This window comes from Calliphora vicina, chromosome 3 (assembly GCF_958450345.1).
Source record: "Calliphora vicina chromosome 3, idCalVici1.1, whole genome shotgun sequence".
NCBI classification, from domain to species: Eukaryota; Metazoa; Arthropoda; class Insecta; order Diptera; family Calliphoridae; genus Calliphora; species Calliphora vicina.
In genome coordinates this window covers 56,391,250-56,412,889 of record NC_088782.1, presented here as the reverse complement: position 1 = coordinate 56,412,889, position 21,640 = coordinate 56,391,250, and the positions used below count along the sequence as shown (strand labels likewise).

General features: G+C 29.6%; 2 protein-coding genes and 1 pseudogene across 2 annotated transcripts; 1 reads left to right on the top strand and 2 right to left on the bottom strand.

Moving 5' to 3' along the window:
• Positions 1-2,420: 2,420 nt before the first annotated feature.
• Positions 2,421-3,487, top strand: LOC135955473 (putative nuclease HARBI1). Its single transcript, XM_065505823.1, has 4 exons — positions 2,421-2,667; positions 2,720-2,823; positions 2,887-3,034; positions 3,108-3,487. The coding sequence occupies exons 1-4, from the start codon at positions 2,421-2,423 to the stop codon at positions 3,485-3,487; spliced, it is 879 nt and encodes a 292-aa protein (XP_065361895.1).
• A 173-nt stretch (positions 3,488-3,660) lies between these two features.
• On the bottom strand, positions 3,661-4,625 carry LOC135955472 (uncharacterized; annotated as a pseudogene).
• Positions 4,626-10,636: 6,011 nt separating this feature from the next.
• On the bottom strand, positions 10,637-12,603 carry LOC135953581 (cytochrome P450 4d8). The gene is made up of 5 exons (XM_065503530.1): positions 12,399-12,603; positions 11,950-12,336; positions 11,819-11,888; positions 11,066-11,628; positions 10,637-11,008 (listed from the first exon to the last, which is right to left on the bottom strand). Exons 1-5 carry the CDS (start codon positions 12,556-12,558, stop codon positions 10,659-10,661), a joined length of 1,530 nt encoding a protein of 509 aa, XP_065359602.1. The 5' UTR covers positions 12,559-12,603; the 3' UTR covers positions 10,637-10,658.
• Positions 12,604-21,640: the final 9,037 nt, after the last annotated feature.

Genomic DNA, 21,640 nt, shown 5'->3' with positions numbered 1-21,640 from the left:
ACTGACATTCCCAATGTTTGTTTTTAGATTTAAGACTTTATTATTTGTGTATAATTTGCCTTACTATTGCGCAAAGTTTTCTACCTTATAGAGTATTTTCGCCTTTTTTCTTTCAATGATTATGATTTTATTATGATTTTGCCAATTTCTATTGTGCTTTATCGCTACTTTTTCGAAATATTATTCATATTTTAATGGATCTCTATTAATTGTTCACAAATACAGCATTACTACTTCCCTGTTAAAATAATAAAAACATTTGTTTTTGAGAAAATATGTACTTGCAATGGGGAACGAGACACACTTTATCAAAACAAGTAAGAGTGATATATTCGGCAGCTCTAAATATTATATACCCTTTAACATTTGGTGAATAAAAATTATTGTTAAATAAAAATTTTGGTAAAAATAGGTAGTCAACTACTGAATCTCACATATAATTGGTTTTTAAAATTTTGCATTATTGGGGACTTTATGATAGATAGAATAGAGGGTTTTTCTTCTCAAAAATATTCAATGTGTATTAGAGCGGGTCGATTTGTAGGGACGCAAAAAAATCGCCCAAGTGACAAGGAAAATCGTATTTTAGGGATCGAAATAAGAAACTTTGCCCAAGGAACCATATTTCTATAATGAATTCTGATGTTCCTTTTTTGATCCAAAATTTTTTTATTATGACACGAACGCCATTTTGTGCTTGTTGAATACTCCGCTACTTATGCACGATGAAACTATTCGTGTTAATCATTTCGCTCATTGCGAGCAAAAGTTATGTTGGTTTAAAGTTTAAATTAAATCTTAAAAATAATGCTGTGATGATTCTCATAGACGAATGATTAATATTATTTATTACCTACATCACATTTATATTTATCATACGCTCTATAAACATGTAGGTAAAGTGCCAAAAATGGTGATTTTTTTAAATTTTTGTATGGGGTCCCCTCATGGAGTTCTAAGGGATGTGCCACGTCGGTCATACATTTAGACCCGATTGGGGCACTTTAAATGGGTCAAAGTGGGATTACATCAGAATTCATTTTAGAGGTATAGTTCCCTAGGCAAAGTTTTTTATTTTGATCCCTACACGCAGAGAAAAAATATAATTGGGCATGGTTACTGTAACCATTTATATAGTGTTACAAGTTTTTTAACTATATTATAGTCACAGTAACCATTTACATGATTGTGGTAACCATAATATGGTTAACTTACGATTCACATGATTGTCTCAACCATATATATGGTTACAGTAAACATATATATGTTTGTGGCAACCATATTTATGATGAATAATTTTATCATAATATGTTGTTCTCAGATTATGATAAGCCTTAAGCCGAGAGCACCATAATATGATAAGTCCTTCATCATATAAATGGTTGTCACAAACATATATATATTTACTGTAACCATATATATGGTTGAGACAATCATGTGAATCGTAAATTAACCATATTATGGTTACCACAATCATGTAAATGGTTACTGTGACTATAATATAGTTAAAAAACTTGTAACAATATTGAAATGGTTACAGTAACCATGCCCAACTATATTTTTTCTCTGCGTGTAGAGTACGATTTTCCTTGTCACTTGGGCGATTTTTAAATCGAGCCGCCCTAATGAATTGAATTTTAATAAGACTAAATTATTTTGATTTCATTTATGCCATCTGTCAGTTTTTAACGTTATTTATTTAAGATAACGGCTAATAATACAATGTAATTAATATACAAAAGATTAACAATAATCTACATTAAACAAAAAGTTATATAAAAAAAATTTTTTTTTTTGAGTTTTTTAAGCAAACTTCATCTTTAACGATTTTTTTTACGCCATGGACATTATATTTTCCAAAAACAAAAATGTAAAATAATTTCATGGTAATTTAATTCAGAATCAGGGGCCAAAACGTCGCACTCGTGATCGAATAAGCTTTCGTATCGAATGAAATTTCGTAACGTATAGAATAACCAGATCGCGGCATACGATAGTGTTCGAATCGAAATTATTTTAATATTGTAAAAGAGTTTTTGAATTGTACTAGAATAAAAACATATGATTCTTATAAAATGTAAACAAAATATATGAATTAACAATGGTAAGTAAATTAAAATTTTTAAAAATTAAATGCTTTTTAATGTAAATTACTTATATTTTGTAGAAAATGGATCCCTTGTATTTATTTTATTTATCTTCATCTGATGAAGAAGAAGATCATGTCATGCGTACCAGAAGAATAATGCGAAGCAAAAGTGATCCCCTGTCATTGTCTGATAATGCGTATGTAAGAAATAAATTAGTAATACATTAATTATTCTTAAAAATCTATGTATATTTTTAGGTTTCAGAAACGATTTAGGCTGACTAAGGAGTCTTTCAACTTTGTGTTGTCTCAACTCGACTTATCAACATACATGTCAACTGCAGTGCCTCCAAAACTTCAACTGGCAGCCACACTATCGCTTTTAGCTGGCGGAAGTTTCCAGTACATTGTTGGAAATGATTATTTGGTGGGCATGTGCCAAAGTACAGTGTGTAAGTACGTAAATATATGCATAACAGAATTGGAGGCTAAACTGTGTCCGGAATTTATTAAGTTTGATCCTCAAAACTCATATGAGTGCATGAATACATTCATGACAAAATATAAGATCCCTGGAGGTTTGCAATAGTGATTCAATGTTGAAATAGTGTTTCATATTATCATTTATAGTTATAGGTTGTGTAGACGGCACACATTTTGGTTTACAGAGGCCATCCAGTAATGAGCATATGTTTTTTAACCGAAAAGGATTCCACAGCCTTAACTCTATGGTGGTGAGTTTTAATATTCTTAGCAAAAAATTACATTAATTTTTAAAACATTGTATATATTTTTAGATATGTGATCATGAGTACAAAATTTTGGCAATCAATTCCAAATACGGTGGAGCAGCCCACGATTCCTTCGTATGGAAACATTCGGATGAAAGAAGTTTCTTGGAAGAGCTTTTTAACAACAATACATCTAAAAATGTTTGGCTCTTGGGTAAAATTAATAGCAAATAATTTATGTTATTACTGCAGTCCTTTTCAATAAGAAATTTAATTAAACATTACAGGCGACTCCGGGTATCCTCTAGAACCTTGGTGTATTACACCATATAGAAACCCGGCGGAAGGCTCTATGGAATCCAATTTTAATGACGTTCATTCAAAAGCCCGTTGCATTATAGAAAGAACAATTGGTATTCTGAAAGGACGTTGGAAAATACTCGTCAATGACAAAAGGAGTCGTTACAGCCCAGAAAAAATTGCCTCTTTCGGTAATGTATGCGCAGCGTTACACAACGTCTGTATACATTTTAAAGTACCTAGGTACACAAATGTGACAGCTGCTGAACCCATTCAACAAAATTTTGGATTTGAAAATGAAACTAACCTAACAAAAATTGGAAATAAAATAAGGGATCATATAAAATTAACATTGAGGGAAAACTAAAATTATTTTATTTTATAAAATGTACATACATATGAATGTGAAAGAAATTAAAAATTAAATTCATTGTAAAACTATTCTTATGAAGAACTTATATTAAAAAAAAATAAAATTATTTGTACTTGTTTTTGATAAATAATATTGATATAAATGCATCAGTCACAATTTATCTGAAATTATCCCTGCTTCTTTTTTAGCATTTCAAGTTCAATAGTTTTTATTTGGAGGTCAACGTTTTTAATTGCCATATTAGCGGAATGCTCTTCCTCTTTAAGTTTGAGCGATTTCTCTTTCATTTCTATTAAACGATCTAGTTTTGAATTCAAATCAAAGTGATATTTCTCAGTATTGGAAAGATTCGACTTTAAAAGATTTAATTTTGTTTCAGCCTTAGAATTTCCTTTCTTTATTTCTGGCGTTTGCTTTTCCATATCTTCTGATTCCGTACTGTCATCATCTTCCAATAAATCATTAAAACTTTGTTCCTCATTAGAAATAGTTTCATTTATATTTTTAAGTTTACCAAATGATTTAATGGTAGAGGAGCCTTCAACAGCAGCTTCAATTCCTGCAGCCTGAACAATTTGTTCTTCTGATGCAGATAATAACAATTCCTCGTACGGTCCACCACCGGTTTTTTTCTTAGATAGCTTGTTAAGGGAAAGTTTCTTTTTAGCATTGTGTTTTTGGTCTGCATACACCTAAATATTTAAAAATAATTTAAATTTACTTAAATCGATATATAAGAAAAAATTTAAACATACTTTTCGCCACATTGACGCATTTTTCACTGGTGGACCATACGAGTTCAATCGGTCTGCGAGATCATCCCATAACCTTTTTGACACAGTCTTACCTTGCCCACAATTTGGAATTAAGTTTTTTGCCAAGTTGGGGTGGTCCATCATAAATTGAGCCATGAGTTCCTTCTGTTTGCCGTTGATCTTATTTATATTTGTCCTAAAGAACAAATTAATTGTTTGTACTGTTGAAAAACGTTTAATATGTATACTTACATTTTTATTTATTTATACAACTAAAAACACAAAATATTCGCAACAATACAAAATGCAACTTGTATTTTGTTTATAAAAAAACATATGTGTATGTTTACGACAGGTCTTTACCTATCGAATGACATTTCGAGAGAAGGTATTCGATAGATTACTCGTTATCGAATGTCGCAATCTAAAATTTCGATACATGTTAGTCGATAACGAAAGATGCGATCTCAAAAAATAAAACTTCGACCAAAATCATTCGATCACGAGAGCGACGTTTTGGCCCCAGCATACGATATTTGAGAAATGATTAAAAAATGTAAAATTCAGAAAATATTAAAAAAAAATATTTTAAAATTAAATAAAACACCAAAAAAACCATAGGCTTTTTATGGGCTTTTTAACTGAACATTTTACCATCATAAAGTCATTTTTGTGAAAATCAAAGATATAGGGTTTTGAATACAGGCCCTCGATATATACTCTTACCACTCATGGTGTAATATAATAAAATAGGCTGAAACTTATTTTTTAGTTAAAACCACTAAAATTGTAATTAGAATTTTCAGCCATCTTATTTGTACGATCGCGGAGTACTGATAACTTATGATAATTTAAATACCAGAACGCGACAGTGGAAGAAGATCAAAATAAAATGAAAAATGTACCGCTTTATTAGGTCTTTTTTCGTTATTTCGTATTTGTTTGCTGTATACACAGAAAAAACTATTTCTTAAACCGTTTCAATTCAAATATTTGTCACATAGAACTGGTTTCAATTATTTCATAATTAAATCAAGTATTCATTTGCTCAAAAACTAAATTTCTTGATATTTTCTATTGAATTTTGCGTTTTAAATTTGATTATTTTGACAAAATTATATTTCAATTCAAACATGTATCCCATATTGAACTGGTCTCAATTATTTCATAATTAAATCAAGTATTAATTTGCTCAAAAACAAAATTTCTTGATATTTTCTATTGAATTTTGAGTTTTGAATTTGATTATTTTGACAATTGAATATACAATTTTCGTTATTGGATGAATTTCAAATACAAATATTATTGAATAGATAATTTTCGTAATTGAAAACACATTTTTGTTATTTTTGGTGTTTCAATTACGAAAATTATCTATTCAATAATTTTTGTATTTAAAATTCAACCAATAACGAAAATTGTATATTCAATTGTCAAAATAATTAAATTCAAAACTCAAAATTCAATAGAAAATATCAAGAAATTTAGTTTTTGAGCAAATGAATACTTGATTTAATTATGAAATAATTGAAACCAGTTCAATATGGGATAAATGTTTGAATTGAAATATAAATTTTTCTGTGTATAGAAAAATTTCATAAGATTTCATTATAGAAAATAATTACAATCTGCTACAAAATAACACTTTTTGTCATAACTTGAAAAGCGACCTAATGGAGGTTGTAGGCCTAGGTGAGGACATACTAAAGCCGTTTTCAAAGATTTTGAAACACCCTAAACATTTTGTGTTATTTTGAAAAAAACAATTTTAGGGCAGGTCGTAGTACTTTATTACCTCAAACTCACATACTTTAACAAAGATTTCGAAATTGAAAACAACTATGGATAGGCAATGAATTGAGCTTTCATAAAATATATGCATAAAGTGTATTTTCCAAAAAATTGTTTAAGTTTTTATAAAAAGTTTCGGTTTACTTTTTATTTTTTTCGTAATTTTTCAAATGCAGCAATAGTTATTTTAATTTTTTTCTATGAAAACCTATTTTGTTTTGCACAGTGTTTTAAAGACAATTTTATATAGACAAAAATGAGATATTAATTGTTAAAATCGATATACATTTGAAAAAGTTATTGAACTTTTTCGAAAAAATTTACCTTGTAAATTAAAGATTGTACAAATATTTTTTTTTTTTGAAAAGAGGTGTTTATGAAAACTTGAATAACTTTTATAATTTTCATCCGATTTGAATAATTAGAACCATATTTTGTTAAGAATTAATTTTTATACCTTCCACCACCATAAGTGGTGAATGAGGGTATATATAAGTTTGTCATTCCGTGTGTAACATTGAGAAATATTCATCTGAGACCCAACAAAGTATATATATTATTGATCCTTATGAAATTCTAAGTCGATTGAGCCATGTCCGACTGTCCGTCTGTCTGTCTGTGTAAAACACGCTCACGTCCAAAATAGGCAAACAAAATTGGTAGACTTGCAAAAAAAATATTTATTGTTCTCCTAAGCAGTTTGGTATTGAAAATCAGCAAAATCGGATCAGTGCAACTAGAGTTATGAACCAATATCTGAGACAACCTAAAAAAAACTTGATAATTTTAACATAGTTTTCGTTATTTGTGAAAATATATTGCAGATAATACCATAAAATTGTACACACGTTATTTTTATGTTAAATGGACTAACTCTGGCGAAAATTATAAGAATCGGTCCATGATTTCTCCTAGCCCCCATACAAATTTCTTCCCGAAATATGGTTATATGGTCTGTAAATGCCTACAAAATTGCAGTATCCACATAAAATTCAGGAAAAATAAGTTTCGTGCTTAAAAAAATTACAATCCCAAATTTTTTGTGTATCGGCCCACATTTGACCGTAGCCCCCATATAAAGTTCATTTCCGAAAATCACTTAAATAAGCATAAATATCTTATAAATATCGCTATTAAGTTGAAATTCGCCATAAATAGTCCCCATATATACCAAAATCGCTATACCTAATTCTATAAAGATCGGCCGATAATTGGTTATAGCTCCCATATAAGGACCACTTCCAAAAAACACATTAACCAACATAAATATCTAAAAAATATCAAGATCAAAACAAAATTTTACATAGATCCATAATTTATACTTAGAAATCATACTACAGGATTTTGTGAATATCGGTTCATATTTGACCATAACTCCCATATAAGGTCCACTTCCGAAAATCAGTTAAGTACTCATAAATATCTTTATCATGCTAAAATTCGACATAAATAATACTCATATACATAGAAATCACTCTACTAAATTGTATGCAGATTTCCCGATAATTGGTCATAGCTCCCCTCTAAGGCCCATTTCCGAAAAGATATTAACCTTGAAAATATTTATAACATATCGATATCAAAATGAAATAACGCACACATCAGTAATTTGTATCCAGTAATCATACTTCTGGATTTTGTGAATATCGGTCCATATTTAACCATAGCTCCCATATAAGGTACACTCCCGAAAATCACTAGTATCCTCATAAATTTCTTACAAATATAGTTATCAGATTGAAATTCAAAACAAATTTATTCAATATATACAAAAATCGATGTACCAAATTTTATGATGATAGGCCCATAATTGGTCATAACCTCCATATAAGAACTACTTCAGGAAAACACATTACCCTGCACAAATATCCATAAAAATCTACACTCTACCAAAATTTTACACCGATCAGTAATTTGTATACAATCGTACTACAAGATTTTTTAAATATATGTGCATAATTCGGCATAGCTCCCACATAAGGTCCACTCTTGTTAATAGCGTTGTTTATATGAAATTCTACAAAAATAGCCCTTAAATACTTAGGACCATAATAGGTCATAGCATCCATATATTAAACCAAAATAGTACACAGATCAGTAATTTGTATTCGAAAATCATAATACTGAATTTTGTGAATATTGGTCTATAATTGGCCACAGCTCTCATATAAATACATAAAAATCACGTAAAAATATTTTATGACAATCGAATCATAATAGGTCATAGCTAACACATAAGTCCCACAACCAAATATTTTGAAATTTGTCTAAATATATTTGTATACCCTTTTTTTATACTCTGTTTCTTCACTTGAGGTTAAAAGGGAAAAATGTTGATCCAAACGTATTAACTAATTACACTAGTTTACAAGGTTTTTGCTCATGAATTGAAACATATGGGGATTTGTGTATTTAGGTCTTCTAACTTCGGAAAAAATATTAAAAAAAATTCTGGACGTCAAACTTTTGAGATATTTATTAATAACGAAACATATAAAAATGTAGATTAAATTAGGACAAAAAAATTAAAAGTGAAGTGATTAGTCCTCTTTTTATAATTATTTGCATTTGTCTCCCTCACGGCACTTCAACAGTAGTCTCTTAGCATATTCTGATCCCAAAAACCTTGATAATTCCTCTCGAAAAACTTCAAATCTTGATTGAAACGCTCTCCATGTTCGTCACTCATGTGTCCGAGGTTTTCCGGGAAAAAATCCACATGAGAATGTAAAAAGTTCAAAATTATGTAATAAATTCGCACAATATCTCTGTAATTTTGAATTTTCTTATTCCCCAAAAATTCTTGAACAACAAGTTTAAAAGAATTCCATGCTGCATTTTCAACATCGGTTAATAGACACTCAAATTTGGTATCAACCAAAATTTTTCTTATTTGAGGATCCACAAATATCCCTTCTTTTAGTTTAGCCTCAGAAAGACTCGGGAACACGCTGCATAAATATTGAAATGCTGGTTTTGTCTTATCTAAAGCTTTCACGAAATTTTTTAATGTAAATAAGCATTTTGCAGTGATTGTGTTATAGGAAAACCTCGATTTGACTGAATAATTTTTCCGCAAATAAAACAAAAATGGTCTGGGTTTATTTTACACTTTCTAGAAGACATTTTAAAATAGTTTTTGCTTTAGGCGTTTTGTATTTAATAACGATTTATTAACGTTTATCTACAGGAAAGGTGTACTTTTAAACAATATTTATTTTTTTCCCGTTAATTTTTTTTGGAATTTGTCAAAAGAATAAAACTCTGAAAGTATCTAGTAGCTTCGCCAGAGTGTTGAGTACCCAAAAACGATGTAAATACTTAATTACTACAATTCGGTACACTACAGTATGCATTAGTAGTACTCAGGGCAGGTGAAAAATAAAAACCCATATATCTCAATATTTTGACGTATAGGTGGGAAACAAAAAATGGTCAATTAACTAGCGTCCCTAGCTCTTCTCAAAAATATAAGTTTCATTCCATGAGCAAACAAAAATTTTTGATTTGTAACTAGTGTTATTAAAGGCCGTATTCATAAACGAATTTTAAATTTAAACAATGTTTTAAATTCAAATTTTGTATGGAAATTTTGCTTTAAAACATTGTTTAAATTTAAATTGTTGAATTTCATTTCATGAGGTCCAGACTTAAACTCGACAACATTTCCCCTTTCCGCATGTGAAATTTCATTAAAATCGGACTTTTCCCTCTTTTTTAACCCAGTTCCAACAAACTGTTTACGGTTACCTATGTAAGAAAATAATAATTTACACGAAGATTTAGAAAAATTAAATTTAGACAACAATTTCTAAATTAAAAGACAATAATTAACTGTGTCAAACGTTCTAATAGGAATTTCAGTTATAAATTGCTGAATTAGATACAATTTTTTGTACATTTGAAATAAAATATCTTCTGCGTAAACTAGTCTTTCTAGCAATTGTTATATTATTTCACCTTTTATACTATCATATTTAGGTGGAGGGTATTTAAGATTCGGCACGGCCGAATATAGTACTCTTACTTGTTCTTTATATATTTGTACAAATTTTTATAAGCTTTCATATCAGAATAAACAATGAAAAGCGACTAAAATCAAAAATGTTGATAAATTTTGTTTTTCTTTTAGATATTCTTAACAAAAACAATACTTATAACTTACAAATATATCAAAAAATGCACACAATTTTTTAGAGCGTAATTAGTTGTCTTTTCAAACCAGTTAAAAACTTTAAAGTCGGACAAAAACTTACTAAGCTATATGTCGATAAGTCGACGAACATCACTGAAAACGTTTTTTTTTAGAATAACTTCTGAATTTGAGGGTGTTTCTGAAACTTTTAGACACAATTTGTAATGTACTCAGCAAGACCTATAACCCACGCTATGTCGTTTTCCAAGACTTTTTCCATCGTAGCACCGTGTTATTAAAAGTAACTAACTAACTTTTCAGGCACATTTTTAATGATAACAGTTAAGATTAGCTGAAAATACATTACATTTTAAAAATTTAGAAATCTTTTTATAGAATGTTATAAAAAATCAGTCTCTATGGAAGTGAAAAATATCATTTAAGTTTTTTCCTATATTTATTGATTTAAAAGTAAAAATAAAAACTAATCAACAATTCTTTTCTTAAGACCTATTTGCATACCAGTCGTTGAACGCATTACAATATTTAATTCGGGCGTAACATCTTCACCCAATGGCAAAAGTTCATATTGCTGCAAAATTTTCACTAAAATCACCTTCATTTCCAGCATGGCAAATTTTTGGCCAATGCAATTGCGAGGACCAGCACTAAATGGTATAAATAAATAAGCATCACTAGGTTCTGAGCTCAAGTGGCGTTCTGGTATAAAATCATTACACATCTCTAGACCAGTTTTGGTCTTTAACATACCGAAAATGGCAATAAATAGTTCAGTGCCGGCTGGTAGTATACCATCACCGAGAAGAGAATGTTCTGTGCAAAAAATAAATTTAGAAATCTATTAAATACGCAAACTTTCTACCAACTTACTGTATCTAAATTCTTCTTTTATTTGTCTTCCTATGATGGGTATGGGCGGATACAAACGTAGCGACTCCTTGATGACACATTCCAAATATTTCATTTCACTTAAGTCTTGTAATGTTATTGATTTGGTGGCAGTGTCAGCAAATACTTTCTTAATTTCAGCTAGTGCTTTACTTTGTACTTGCGGATATCTGGCCAACAGATAAAGAGTAAAACTTATAGCCGATGCAGTGGTATCGTGACCTTCAAACATAAAAGTATCCACTTCCTCTCGTATATCCTCATCGCTTAATGGTTCGCCATCAATTGTAGACCGCAATAGAACATCTAATAATGCCAAGCGTTTCTTGCCACCAATATCTTGATCATCTTTGTCCTGATCGGTAGAGTTTTCTAAACTTTCTTTTAGTGTGCGACGTCGTTCTTCTATAACCTTGGCGGTAAATTCATGTAGTATTTGAATGAGTTTAGTTTGACGTAGTTTTTTAAATGGATATAAGATGGTGAATACGAGTTCAATATTTAGAGGCAACTGCATAAAACGCCAAGCCATCAATTTGGTCATTCTGTAAAAGGGAAAAAAAGTTGGTTTTAATTTGCCAATCGGATCACCCAGTTAAAAATGTCAGATTTATTTCTAAAATATTTTAATTTTGCTCCAGTATTCAACTGTGCAACCGTAACTTATATAATTACAGTGATCATGTTACAACAATTGCTGTGATCATTTACAACTCTTTCTCTGGGTGTACTCACTCATTAACAGCTGATGTATATTGCATGGTGGAATCCGTCTGGGCATGTACTTTCGTTCCCATGGCAGTCTCTATAATCACAATAATATTTATTTTAAATATAAGACCAGATAAGCTTCTAAAACAACTAACCAGCAATAATATCCAGTGTAGCCGAACAAATATATGGATAAACATCGAAAGCATTCTGTCTGTCGGCATTTTTAGCCAAACATTGTACCAAAACCGATGCCTGTTGATCAAATACCTCGACAAATTGCTGCAAAATTTTGAAATGAAACGTTGGCGTTATAATCTTGCGACGAGAATGCCATTTTCTGCCATCGTTCATTAGCAGACCTAAACCCAACCACTGATGCAAAATGCTATAACTGCGTTGTTTGGTTATGTGAGTAGTGCTCGACAAGATCTGTTCATTGAGTTCACAATCTCCCGAAATAACAATTAAACGATTTAGAGCCCATATCTTCATAATTTGTCCATATTTTAAATGAAATGCCTGGGCTGTTTTGAAAAAGGCTGTAACAAAAAAAATATTGTTAAGTAATTTTTTATTATTTCCAAAATTTTATTTAACTTACATTTTGGATCCAATTTCAATATGAGATGTAGTGGTCCTATAACTGGAAAATTAAATGGTCCTGGTATATTGCGTACAGCATCTCGCATGGGTTTTTGGGAGACATGAATTATTACTAAAAATAAAAATAATACTATTGCGGCAAATATTAAAAAAATCATTGTATAAAGTCTGCAAGCTACGAAATTCAACTAAATGCTAAATATATTTCACTAATGCACTTTGTTTAAACAACAGTAATTCATAATCTCATAAATAAACAATATTATTTTTAGAAATCTGCACATAAAACGTTTATTTGGCAAGTAGACCAAGTCAAATAAAACAAATGACAAATATACTCCAGCTAAAACGCCTATATGATAATCTACATATATCTCTTGCAGTTATTTATAATACCTGCCCGCGCTTCGCTACCTCAATCGTAATACAATAAAAATGAGTAAGAGAGCTATATTCGGCAGTTCCGAATCTTATATACCCTTCACCAAATTATACTTCAAAATAAATATTTTTAGGTAAACAAAATTTATTTATTTTTCCCGTTTTTTCATTTTCTGGAAAAAATTTTTTTTTTTAAATTTTTAGATTTTAAATAATTTTTTTTTTAATTTAAATTTTTTTTTAATATTTTGCGAAAAAAGTCTTTTGGTGAAAAAAAAATCGAGTTAAAAAATATTTTTTTCCGATTTTGGCCCATTGTAGGTCCAACTTGCTATGGTTTTATATACGTCATTGCAAAGGTCTTTGAAATATCTATCATCTATATTATATGACTTAGTAATCCAGATATAGGTCAAAAATAGGTAAAAAATCGAGGTTGTCCTGATTTTTTTCTCATATCTCAGCCATTTGTGGACCGATTTTGCTGATTTTAAATAGCAAACTTCTCGAAAGCATGTCTGACATAATTCTTGAAGATTTGGATCCCGAAGATATCTGGGGTCTTCATAAAATTGATTTCAACAGACAGACAGACGGACATGGCTCAATCGACTCCGCTATCTATAAGGATACAGAATATATATAATTTATAGGGTCGGAATGATGAAAAATTGTAGAAATTACAAACGGAATGACAAACTTATATACCCTTCTCACGAAGGTGAAGGGTATAAAAATAGTTTAATAACGGAAATTTTATTAAGTTCTTATACCCTTCACCATATAAGTTTGTCATTCCCTTTAAAATTTCCAAGTTGAAATCAACTTTCCAAAGCCCCCAAATAACTTACATATATGATTGATACATCAAGTCCTACCAAGTCCAAAAAAGACATTTAAGGATTAAAATATTTTAAATATTTTTGCCGAAAAATTTTAGGGGGGTCATCAAAGTTACAAAAGTTGTAAATAAAGCTCTTTACGCTTAATTAGCAAAATTATAGGGCACCTCGGGGCTCACATTTAAAAAAAATCGCCAAAAATCCAACTATGATCCGAATGAGCTGAAATTTAAAATATAAATAGCACTTAAGGAGACCTACAAAAAACATGCATACATATGTAAGCTATCTCTTTTAGTGCAAGAGATTTTAGGTTTATTTATTTATTTTTTTATATGGCCTATGGAGAGTCGATTTTTTCTATTTTTAAATATCAGCTATTTTTGTTATAAACTCGCTAACAGTTATCTCGTACTTATAAAATGTTACATGCATCAAAACTTGGAACATGTAAAAATGGCCGAATTTTTTAAGTTTTTTCCCAAAATAGTCCCTTTATTTTTTCTTTTGTAGAAAAAAAAATTTCTTCGGGACTATATAAAATTTGTATATTATCCGAAAAGAGAACCTAATGCAAAAGAGTGTAAAGTGAAACTTAAACGGACCTAGTCGCCCCCAGATCTATACAAAACTTTCCAATTTTAAAAAAAAATTTCGACTTGGGTAAAAAATTCTAAAAAGGCAAAGCTCCGATCGTCAAAAAGGCTATATGCCTGTATAGCCCTATATCTTACTTAAATACATATAAAGTTATTTTACTATTACACGGTAAATATCGTCACAGTAGTATAGAATCAAAACAACTCGCAGTTATATCGCACCTATACAAAGTTACATGCATCAAAACTTGGAACATGTAAAAATGGCCGTATTTTTACGTTTTTTCCCAAAAAAGTCCCTATATTTTTTCTTTTGTAGAAAAAAAATTCTCAACTGGACTATATAAAATTTGTATATTATCCGAAAGAGAACCTAATGCAAAAGAGTTTAAAGTAAAACTTGGCTCACTTAAGCAGACCTACACAGAGAAAATAGATTCGTAGTAGCAACCGAATTTATTGCCAATCGAATGATTCGGTTGCAGACATAGAATTTTTCAGTTCTATCAACAGGAAGTCAGTTGACAAAGCAGAATTTCGGTTGAAGCAACCAAACTTGTGTTACGCCTTCTACAATTTTGTAGCCACAACTGTAAAATTCGTTCACTAAGATAGAATCATTCGATTGGCAACAAATTCGGTTGCTATCACGAATCTGTTTTCTCTGTGTAGTAGCGCCTATCCAAATATTGCCAATTTAAAAAAAAATATTTTAGGTTTGAGTAAAAAATTCCACAAAGACAAAGCACCGATCCTCGACAATGCTATATGTTTGTATAGCCCCATATCTCATTTAAATACCTACAAAGTTATTTTACTGTTAAACGGTAAATATCGTCACAGTAGGTACTTCTCAAAAAAACCTGAGTTTTTGAACACATTTCCCCGTTTTAGGAATTTAGGTATTTGAAAATAAAATATGTAAAAAATTATAATGCAATTCATTTAAGGACATTTGGTTCTACAATATTTCCAAATTTTGTTATAATATCTTTAAACGTTAAAATTGTACATTAATTCAAATTTTATATTTTTGTTCATGGAAAATCCCTATATTATAATTTTTTAGTTTTGAAGATAAATGACGTCCGAAAAATTCATAAAATTATTTCATTTCACTAAACTGTTAATCTTCAAGTCCTAGGGTTTTCAACAATACCAACTACTTATACAAAAAACTTATATTTATTCATAAGGAGCTCCACAAGTCTTGCTCGCTTTTGAAAAATTTTAACTTTTTTTATATATTACATGCAAAATGTGTTTTGGAATGCGTGTAACTTTTTATAGGGACGAGATAACTGTTAGCAAGTTGTTTTTATTGCATTCTAAATTTTATGGCAAATATATATGCTATTTAAAAGAATTTTAACATCCATATCTAAAAAACCCAAAAAAGATCGATCAGTATTAAAAAAATAAATACATAAACCTAAATATCTCTTGAACTAAAAGATATAACTTTCATACGTAACTATTTATGTGTTTTGTAGATCTCTTTAAGGACTATTTAGATTTTAAATTTCAGCTTATTCGAATCATACTTGGATTTTTGGCGATTTTTTTAAAAAATGTGAGAACCGAGGTGTCGTGTAATTTTGCAAATTAACCTTAAATAGCTTTATTTACAACTTTTGTATCTTTGGTGCTCCCACAGGCTATTTTAATCCTTAAATGTCTTTTTTGAAAGAACTTTTTTTGATTTCCTCGAAAAAAGGGTCAAATTGACACCTAAAGAGAGGAGATAGAGGAGATCTTCCACAAAAATGATCGCCATAAAATTCCACAATATTAAAATTTTGACCCACTTTAAAAAAAAATTCAGACCAGCTGGACTATAAGTTTATTCTACAAAAATCATGTACTCAACATAGCCTTTCAGAATTATACGGTTGCTATTCTGTTCCAATCAAAAAGTCTCAATTTGTTGCACAGTGTAATTACAGAAATTGTGTGCCATAGAAGTATCAATTTTTATCCGTAATGTACCTTAAAATGTTCGTATCTTAAAAAAAGTGCCAAACATTTGTCTGCTATTTTTATATCCATCATCACCCACCATTGATTTTGTCATTCCGTTTATAACACATCGAAATATTGCAGATGAATCTATCTATGTCCGATCGTCTGTATGTCTGTTGAAAGCACGATAGGGCACAAGAGCTAGCTATCTGAAATTTTCCACAAATACTCTATTTATAAGGTATGTTTGGTATTGAAAATGGGCAATATCGGTTCATGCTTTCACTTAGCCATAAATATGTTGATTGTATGGCAATCCTGATAAAATTTTGCACAAATTAGTTCTAAGTACTCTGAAATTATGCCGTAAAGTATGGCGAAAATAGTTCATCATTTGATCCTAGTCTCCATACAAGGTGAAATTTACTTTTCAAACTTAGACTATTTTTGTTAAAAGGTTAATTGATTAAATAAATTCCTAAAAAAAATCAAATAAAATTGATTTACTCATAACACTATGCAACAAATGAAGACTTTTGGAAAAACACAAGATCATGTCAGTATAGGTTCGACTCTACTACCAAAGGGTAGTAAAACCCTATACTCAGTTTGTCCATTTTGGTGACTGATTTTTTTTTATGGGCCCCCAAAGTTTTTGAAAATCAGTGGGGCCTCTAAAAAAGGTGTCATCAGTTTTTGGTTAACAGCTAATTCAGACTTTGTGATACGGCTTAACTTTATATGGCAATAATATAGCTAAGATTCCGCCAAATAAATTTTGTTAAAATTTTTTTCCAAAAAATAGCTTTTTCGTGCACTTTTGTTGAAAAAATATAGGAAGAAAAAATTTTTTTTTTACTGTTTTTAGAATAACTTCCAGGGACTCCTAATTTTTCAATAACAATATTTTGCAAAGTTGTAGCTACGGTAAATCTGAATAACTCTTGTGAACATATCAATGCAATCCGAACATATCTAGGCATTCTAAATAGCTGTCAAAAATCACTTTGTAGCTTAAAAATTTTAGTTTTTTACTATTTTTTGACTCTAAAACTAAAATTTTTTGTTAAAAATGTATGTTCGACGTTATACTTCTCTATTATGAGGGAATAACGAAGAATGGACGAATCATCGGTATGATCCGGGCGTCATCACTTTATCCAATCTTGATCACGCAAGACCGGCTTGATGCAAGATATGAAAAAACATCAAAATTTTTGAAAGTGGGCAAGGTTTGTGGAGCTTCTGAAGAGTAAATATAAGCTTTTTATATAAGTTTTTGATATCGGTGGAAACCTTCTGACTTGGAGATTGACATTTTAGTGAAATTAATAAATTTTGTGTTTTTTCGGACGTATTTTAGCTTAAAAACTAACTATATTATAAAATGGTGATTTTCCATCAAGAAAAATAAAAACTTTGAATTAATGTAAAATTCGAACAGTTACAGACATCACAATAAAATTTGGAAGTAATATAGATCTAAATGTTCTTAAGTCAATGGCATCACTAAAGTTGCCATTCTTTGTTTTCTAACATTGAAATTCCTAAAACGGGGAAAATTTGTTCCAAAAACTGAGTTTTTTTTTAGCAAATAGCCCACTTTGATGTTATTTACAGTATGATAGTAAAAACGTTTTGTATGTAATAAACAATATATAAGGCTATACAAATATGATGAGATTTTGAGAATCGGTGATTTGCTTTTTTAGAATTTTTTACTCAAACCTAAAATTTTGTTTCAAAATTGGCCAAGTTTGGATAGGGCTGGGGGGTAAAATGTCCGCTTAAGTTAGTCAAATTTTACTTTATACGTTTTTGCAATAAGTTCTCTTTCCACATCATAAAAAAATGTATATGGCCACGAGGAAAATTAGTTTTTTATAAAAGAAAAAATATGGGGAGTTTTTTGGGAAAAAATAAAAAGATGCTTCAACTTTGGATGCGTGTAACTTTTTATAGGGACGAAATAATTGTTAGGTTTAATTAGGTTTATTTTATTTTCTTTAGAATTTTATCGCAAATATACGTCGTATATAAAAAACAAATTTCGACCTTTCGTAGGCCCATCATATATAAAATACAAAAAAAAGATCGAGCAAAATTTAAAAAAAAATTAAACTTAAATATCTCTTGAACTAAAAGAGATATCTACAGATAAAAGCATTTTTTTGTAGACCTTCTCAAGGACTATCTACATTTTAAATTTCAGCTCATTCGGATTATAAATGGCTTTTTGGCGATTTTTTTTAAATGTGTGACATTGAGGGTCCACTAACTGATCACCATTCCGAACACCTCAGCCGAGTAAATAATAGAGCACAACATAGAAATGTGGACTTGATCATACTATTTTAACAAAAAATCTTTGTTTTAGCGTAAAAAAATAGAAAAAACGAAAATTGTTAAGGTACAAAGTGATATTTATGTGCTATTTAGAGTGACTACACAAGTTCAGAATGTATTGATATGTTCTCAAGAGTTGTTCTATTTTACCGTAGCTACAACTTTGCTAAATATTGTTGGTGAAAAATTAGGAGACCCTGGAAGTTATTCTAAAAAAAGTAAAAAAAAAAATTTTTCTTCCAATATTTTTTCAACAAAAATGCACGAAAAAGCTATTTTTTGGAAAAAAATTTTAACAAAATTTATTTGACGGAATCTTAGCTATATTATTGCCATATAAAGTTAAGCCGTATCACAAAGTCTGAATTAGCTGTTAACCAAAAACTGATGACACCTTTTTTAGAGGCCCAACTGATTTTCAGAAACTTTGGGGGCCCATAAAAAAAAATCGGTCACCAAAATGGACAAACTGAGTATAGGGTTTTACTACCCTTTGGTAGTAGAGTCGAACCTATATAGTCATGATCGTGTGTTTTTTTCACTGTTGCACTGTGTAATTAGTCAGGCGCGGATCCAGGTCAACCATTTGGGAGGGGGTAAATTAAAATTTGATCTACATTTTACTTTTTTTAATTTTTGTATGAAGAACTTTTCGGTTTTGGGGGGGGAATTCCTATTCAACCCCCACTGGATCCGCACCTGTACTTAGTACAACATTATTATTTGTTTACACTTTATTAAATATTTTCCTGATAGCGGCAGATAATCAATGTATTTATTAGCTGTTTTGCTTCCAAATTGTTTTGAATAACTACTGGGGGCATATAACACTTTATCTTCGATTTAATTTGTTAATTAAGATTATAATTATAATCTTTGATAAGAATATAAATTTATCATTTTGAAAACAATTCCAAAATACTATAATTTGTATTGCAATGAGACATGACCAAATGACCTTTGAACTACAATATATTATTTAATTTTTCAAAGAGTTTGGAGTAATAGAATTTTTAGTTATAAATTTTTTAAAGACAAACAAAAAAAACAAGTAGTAACAAATATTTATTATCGATAACAGCTTTATTGTTTTCAAAATTTAAAAGCCAATAATAATGTTCCCTTCTTAATTTAGCGGTAGCTACGATTTAAATAATTGTTGGCATTTGCTCGGTACACAATTTCATAGTATTATTATATGTATAAAAATAAACCTAATGTGCATTTTAACTGTGCCTAATACATCGATTCATTTGAATTTAAAACTTATTTCAAAAGATAAAGCATTGTAGTTCCACCTACGGCCATACTTATTTAGTAATCAAGAACGTTAATTAAATTATATTGTACATATTTTTACTGCACAAACATTCATAATAAAACGGAATTATGTGTTAATTAGATTTTAAAACGGCCACTGGCGATTGTAAGTGATAATAACAAATACATTTCTTTTTTTTTTGCCCTTTTTATGATTATTATTTTTTGCTTTCATTTTCCATTAAATTTTGTTGTAACAAGTCTTTTAATTTCCGTAATAAAGAAATAAAGGAAATGAAAAATTATTTTCCTTTTTTCTTGCAAATGAAAAGTATAAATGTTTGATTTTTTTATGTAGAATGGCAATTTTTATAAAGTTTTGAACAAATAGGGTTATTTACTTAGTGTTTGATGGAATTGAAATGACATCAATAAATGTTAATTGAGTTATTTAAATACTTGTACAAAGAAACCAGATTTGACAATTGATTTGTTTTGAAATAAAGCTTTTAAGCAAGATTTTTGGTCGAATTATTTGAAATTTGTTTAAGATTAATATGTTAAAAATTGTTGAATGTAGCATCGGCTATAAACATTTCCAACCAAGTTGTTTGATAAGAGTTTAGCTCTTTCAATAATAAGGTCAGGTTTTTAACTTGAAGATTGGAGTTTAAATTAAGTTTAATCTACGAATGTTGTTTTTGTGTCGTCGATTAGACGGTGCTACGATGGAAAAAAACTTGGAAAACGGCCTAGCGTGGGTTATAGGTCTTGCTGAGTACACTACAAATTTCAGGAATACCCTCAGATTCAGAAGTTATTCTGAAAAAACCGTTTCAGTGATGTTCGTCGACTTATAGACCTGTAGCTTAGTCAGGTTTTGTCCGACTTTAAATTTTTTAACGGTTTTGGAAAGAAAACTGATTACGCTTTAAATTGACGTGCATTTTTTGATACATCTTTAAGTTGTAAGTATTGTTTTTGTTAAGAATATCTAAAAGAAAAACAAAATTTATCAACATTTTTGATTTTAAAGAAAGTTTACAAAAATTTATACCAACATATATAGGAAATTTAGTTCTTAACAAAACATGGTTTTAACTATTCAAATCGGATGAAAATTCTAAAAGTTATTCAACTTTTAATTAACACCATTTTTAGTATTTTCTCCCCCAGCGCATATAAATAAAAATAAACAAAAAACTCTAGAAAAAAAAAATATTTGTAAAATTTTGAATTTACAAGGTAAATTTTTTCGAACTTTTTTAAAAATGTTTAATAACTTTTGCAAATATAAACCGATTTTAACAAGTAATATCTCATTTTTTCCCATATAAAGTTGTCTTTAAAACACTGTGCAAAAAAGAATAGGTTTTCGTAGAAAAAAATTAAATTAACCAAAAATTACCAAAAAAATAAAAAATAAAGCGAAACTTTTTATAAAAACTTACGCATACATTTTATGAAAGCTCAATACTTTGTCTATCCATAATTGTTTAAAATTTTGAAATCGGTCTAAAAATGTGTGAGTTAGGGGTACTAAATTACTACGACCTAGGCCTACAACCCCCCCATTAGGTTGCTTTTCGAGTTCTGACAAAAAGTGTAATTTTGTAGCAGAGTGTTATTTTGCTAGTTTAAGCTGCCGATATTGGCGGGTTAATCTCTGCAATATATCCAAAAGTAGGTACAAACAGCTGGTGAACAAATAATTGTGTAGGAAAACATACAAAAGTCAATCCACTGCTAAGGAAGAATAAATTGTTTTGAAAATATATTATAATTAATGTTTATACCCTTCACCATAAGTGGCAACGTATATATAAGTTTGTCATTCCGTTTGAAATTTC

Excerpts from the sequence above, each read along its gene's own strand:
- LOC135955473 (XM_065505823.1), top strand. The coding sequence starts at position 2,421 with ATGTCAACTGCAGTGCCTCCAAAACTTCAACTGGCAGCCACACTATCG. Across the intron at positions 2,668-2,719 it reads AAAATATAAGATCCCTGGAG|TTATAGGTTGTGTAGACGGC; the intron begins GTTTGCAATAGT and ends TATCATTTATAG. Across the intron at positions 3,035-3,107 it reads TAAAAATGTTTGGCTCTTGG|GCGACTCCGGGTATCCTCTA; the intron begins GTAAAATTAATA and ends TAAACATTACAG.
- LOC135953581 (XM_065503530.1), bottom strand. The coding sequence starts at position 12,558 with ATGATTTTTTTAATATTTGCCGCAATAGTATTATTTTTATTTTTAGTA. Across the intron at positions 11,889-11,949 it reads TACACTGGATATTATTGCTG|AGACTGCCATGGGAACGAAA; the intron begins GTTAGTTGTTTT and ends TTGTGATTATAG. Across the intron at positions 11,009-11,065 it reads AAAAGAAGAATTTAGATACA|AACATTCTCTTCTCGGTGAT; the intron begins GTAAGTTGGTAG and ends TTTTTTGCACAG.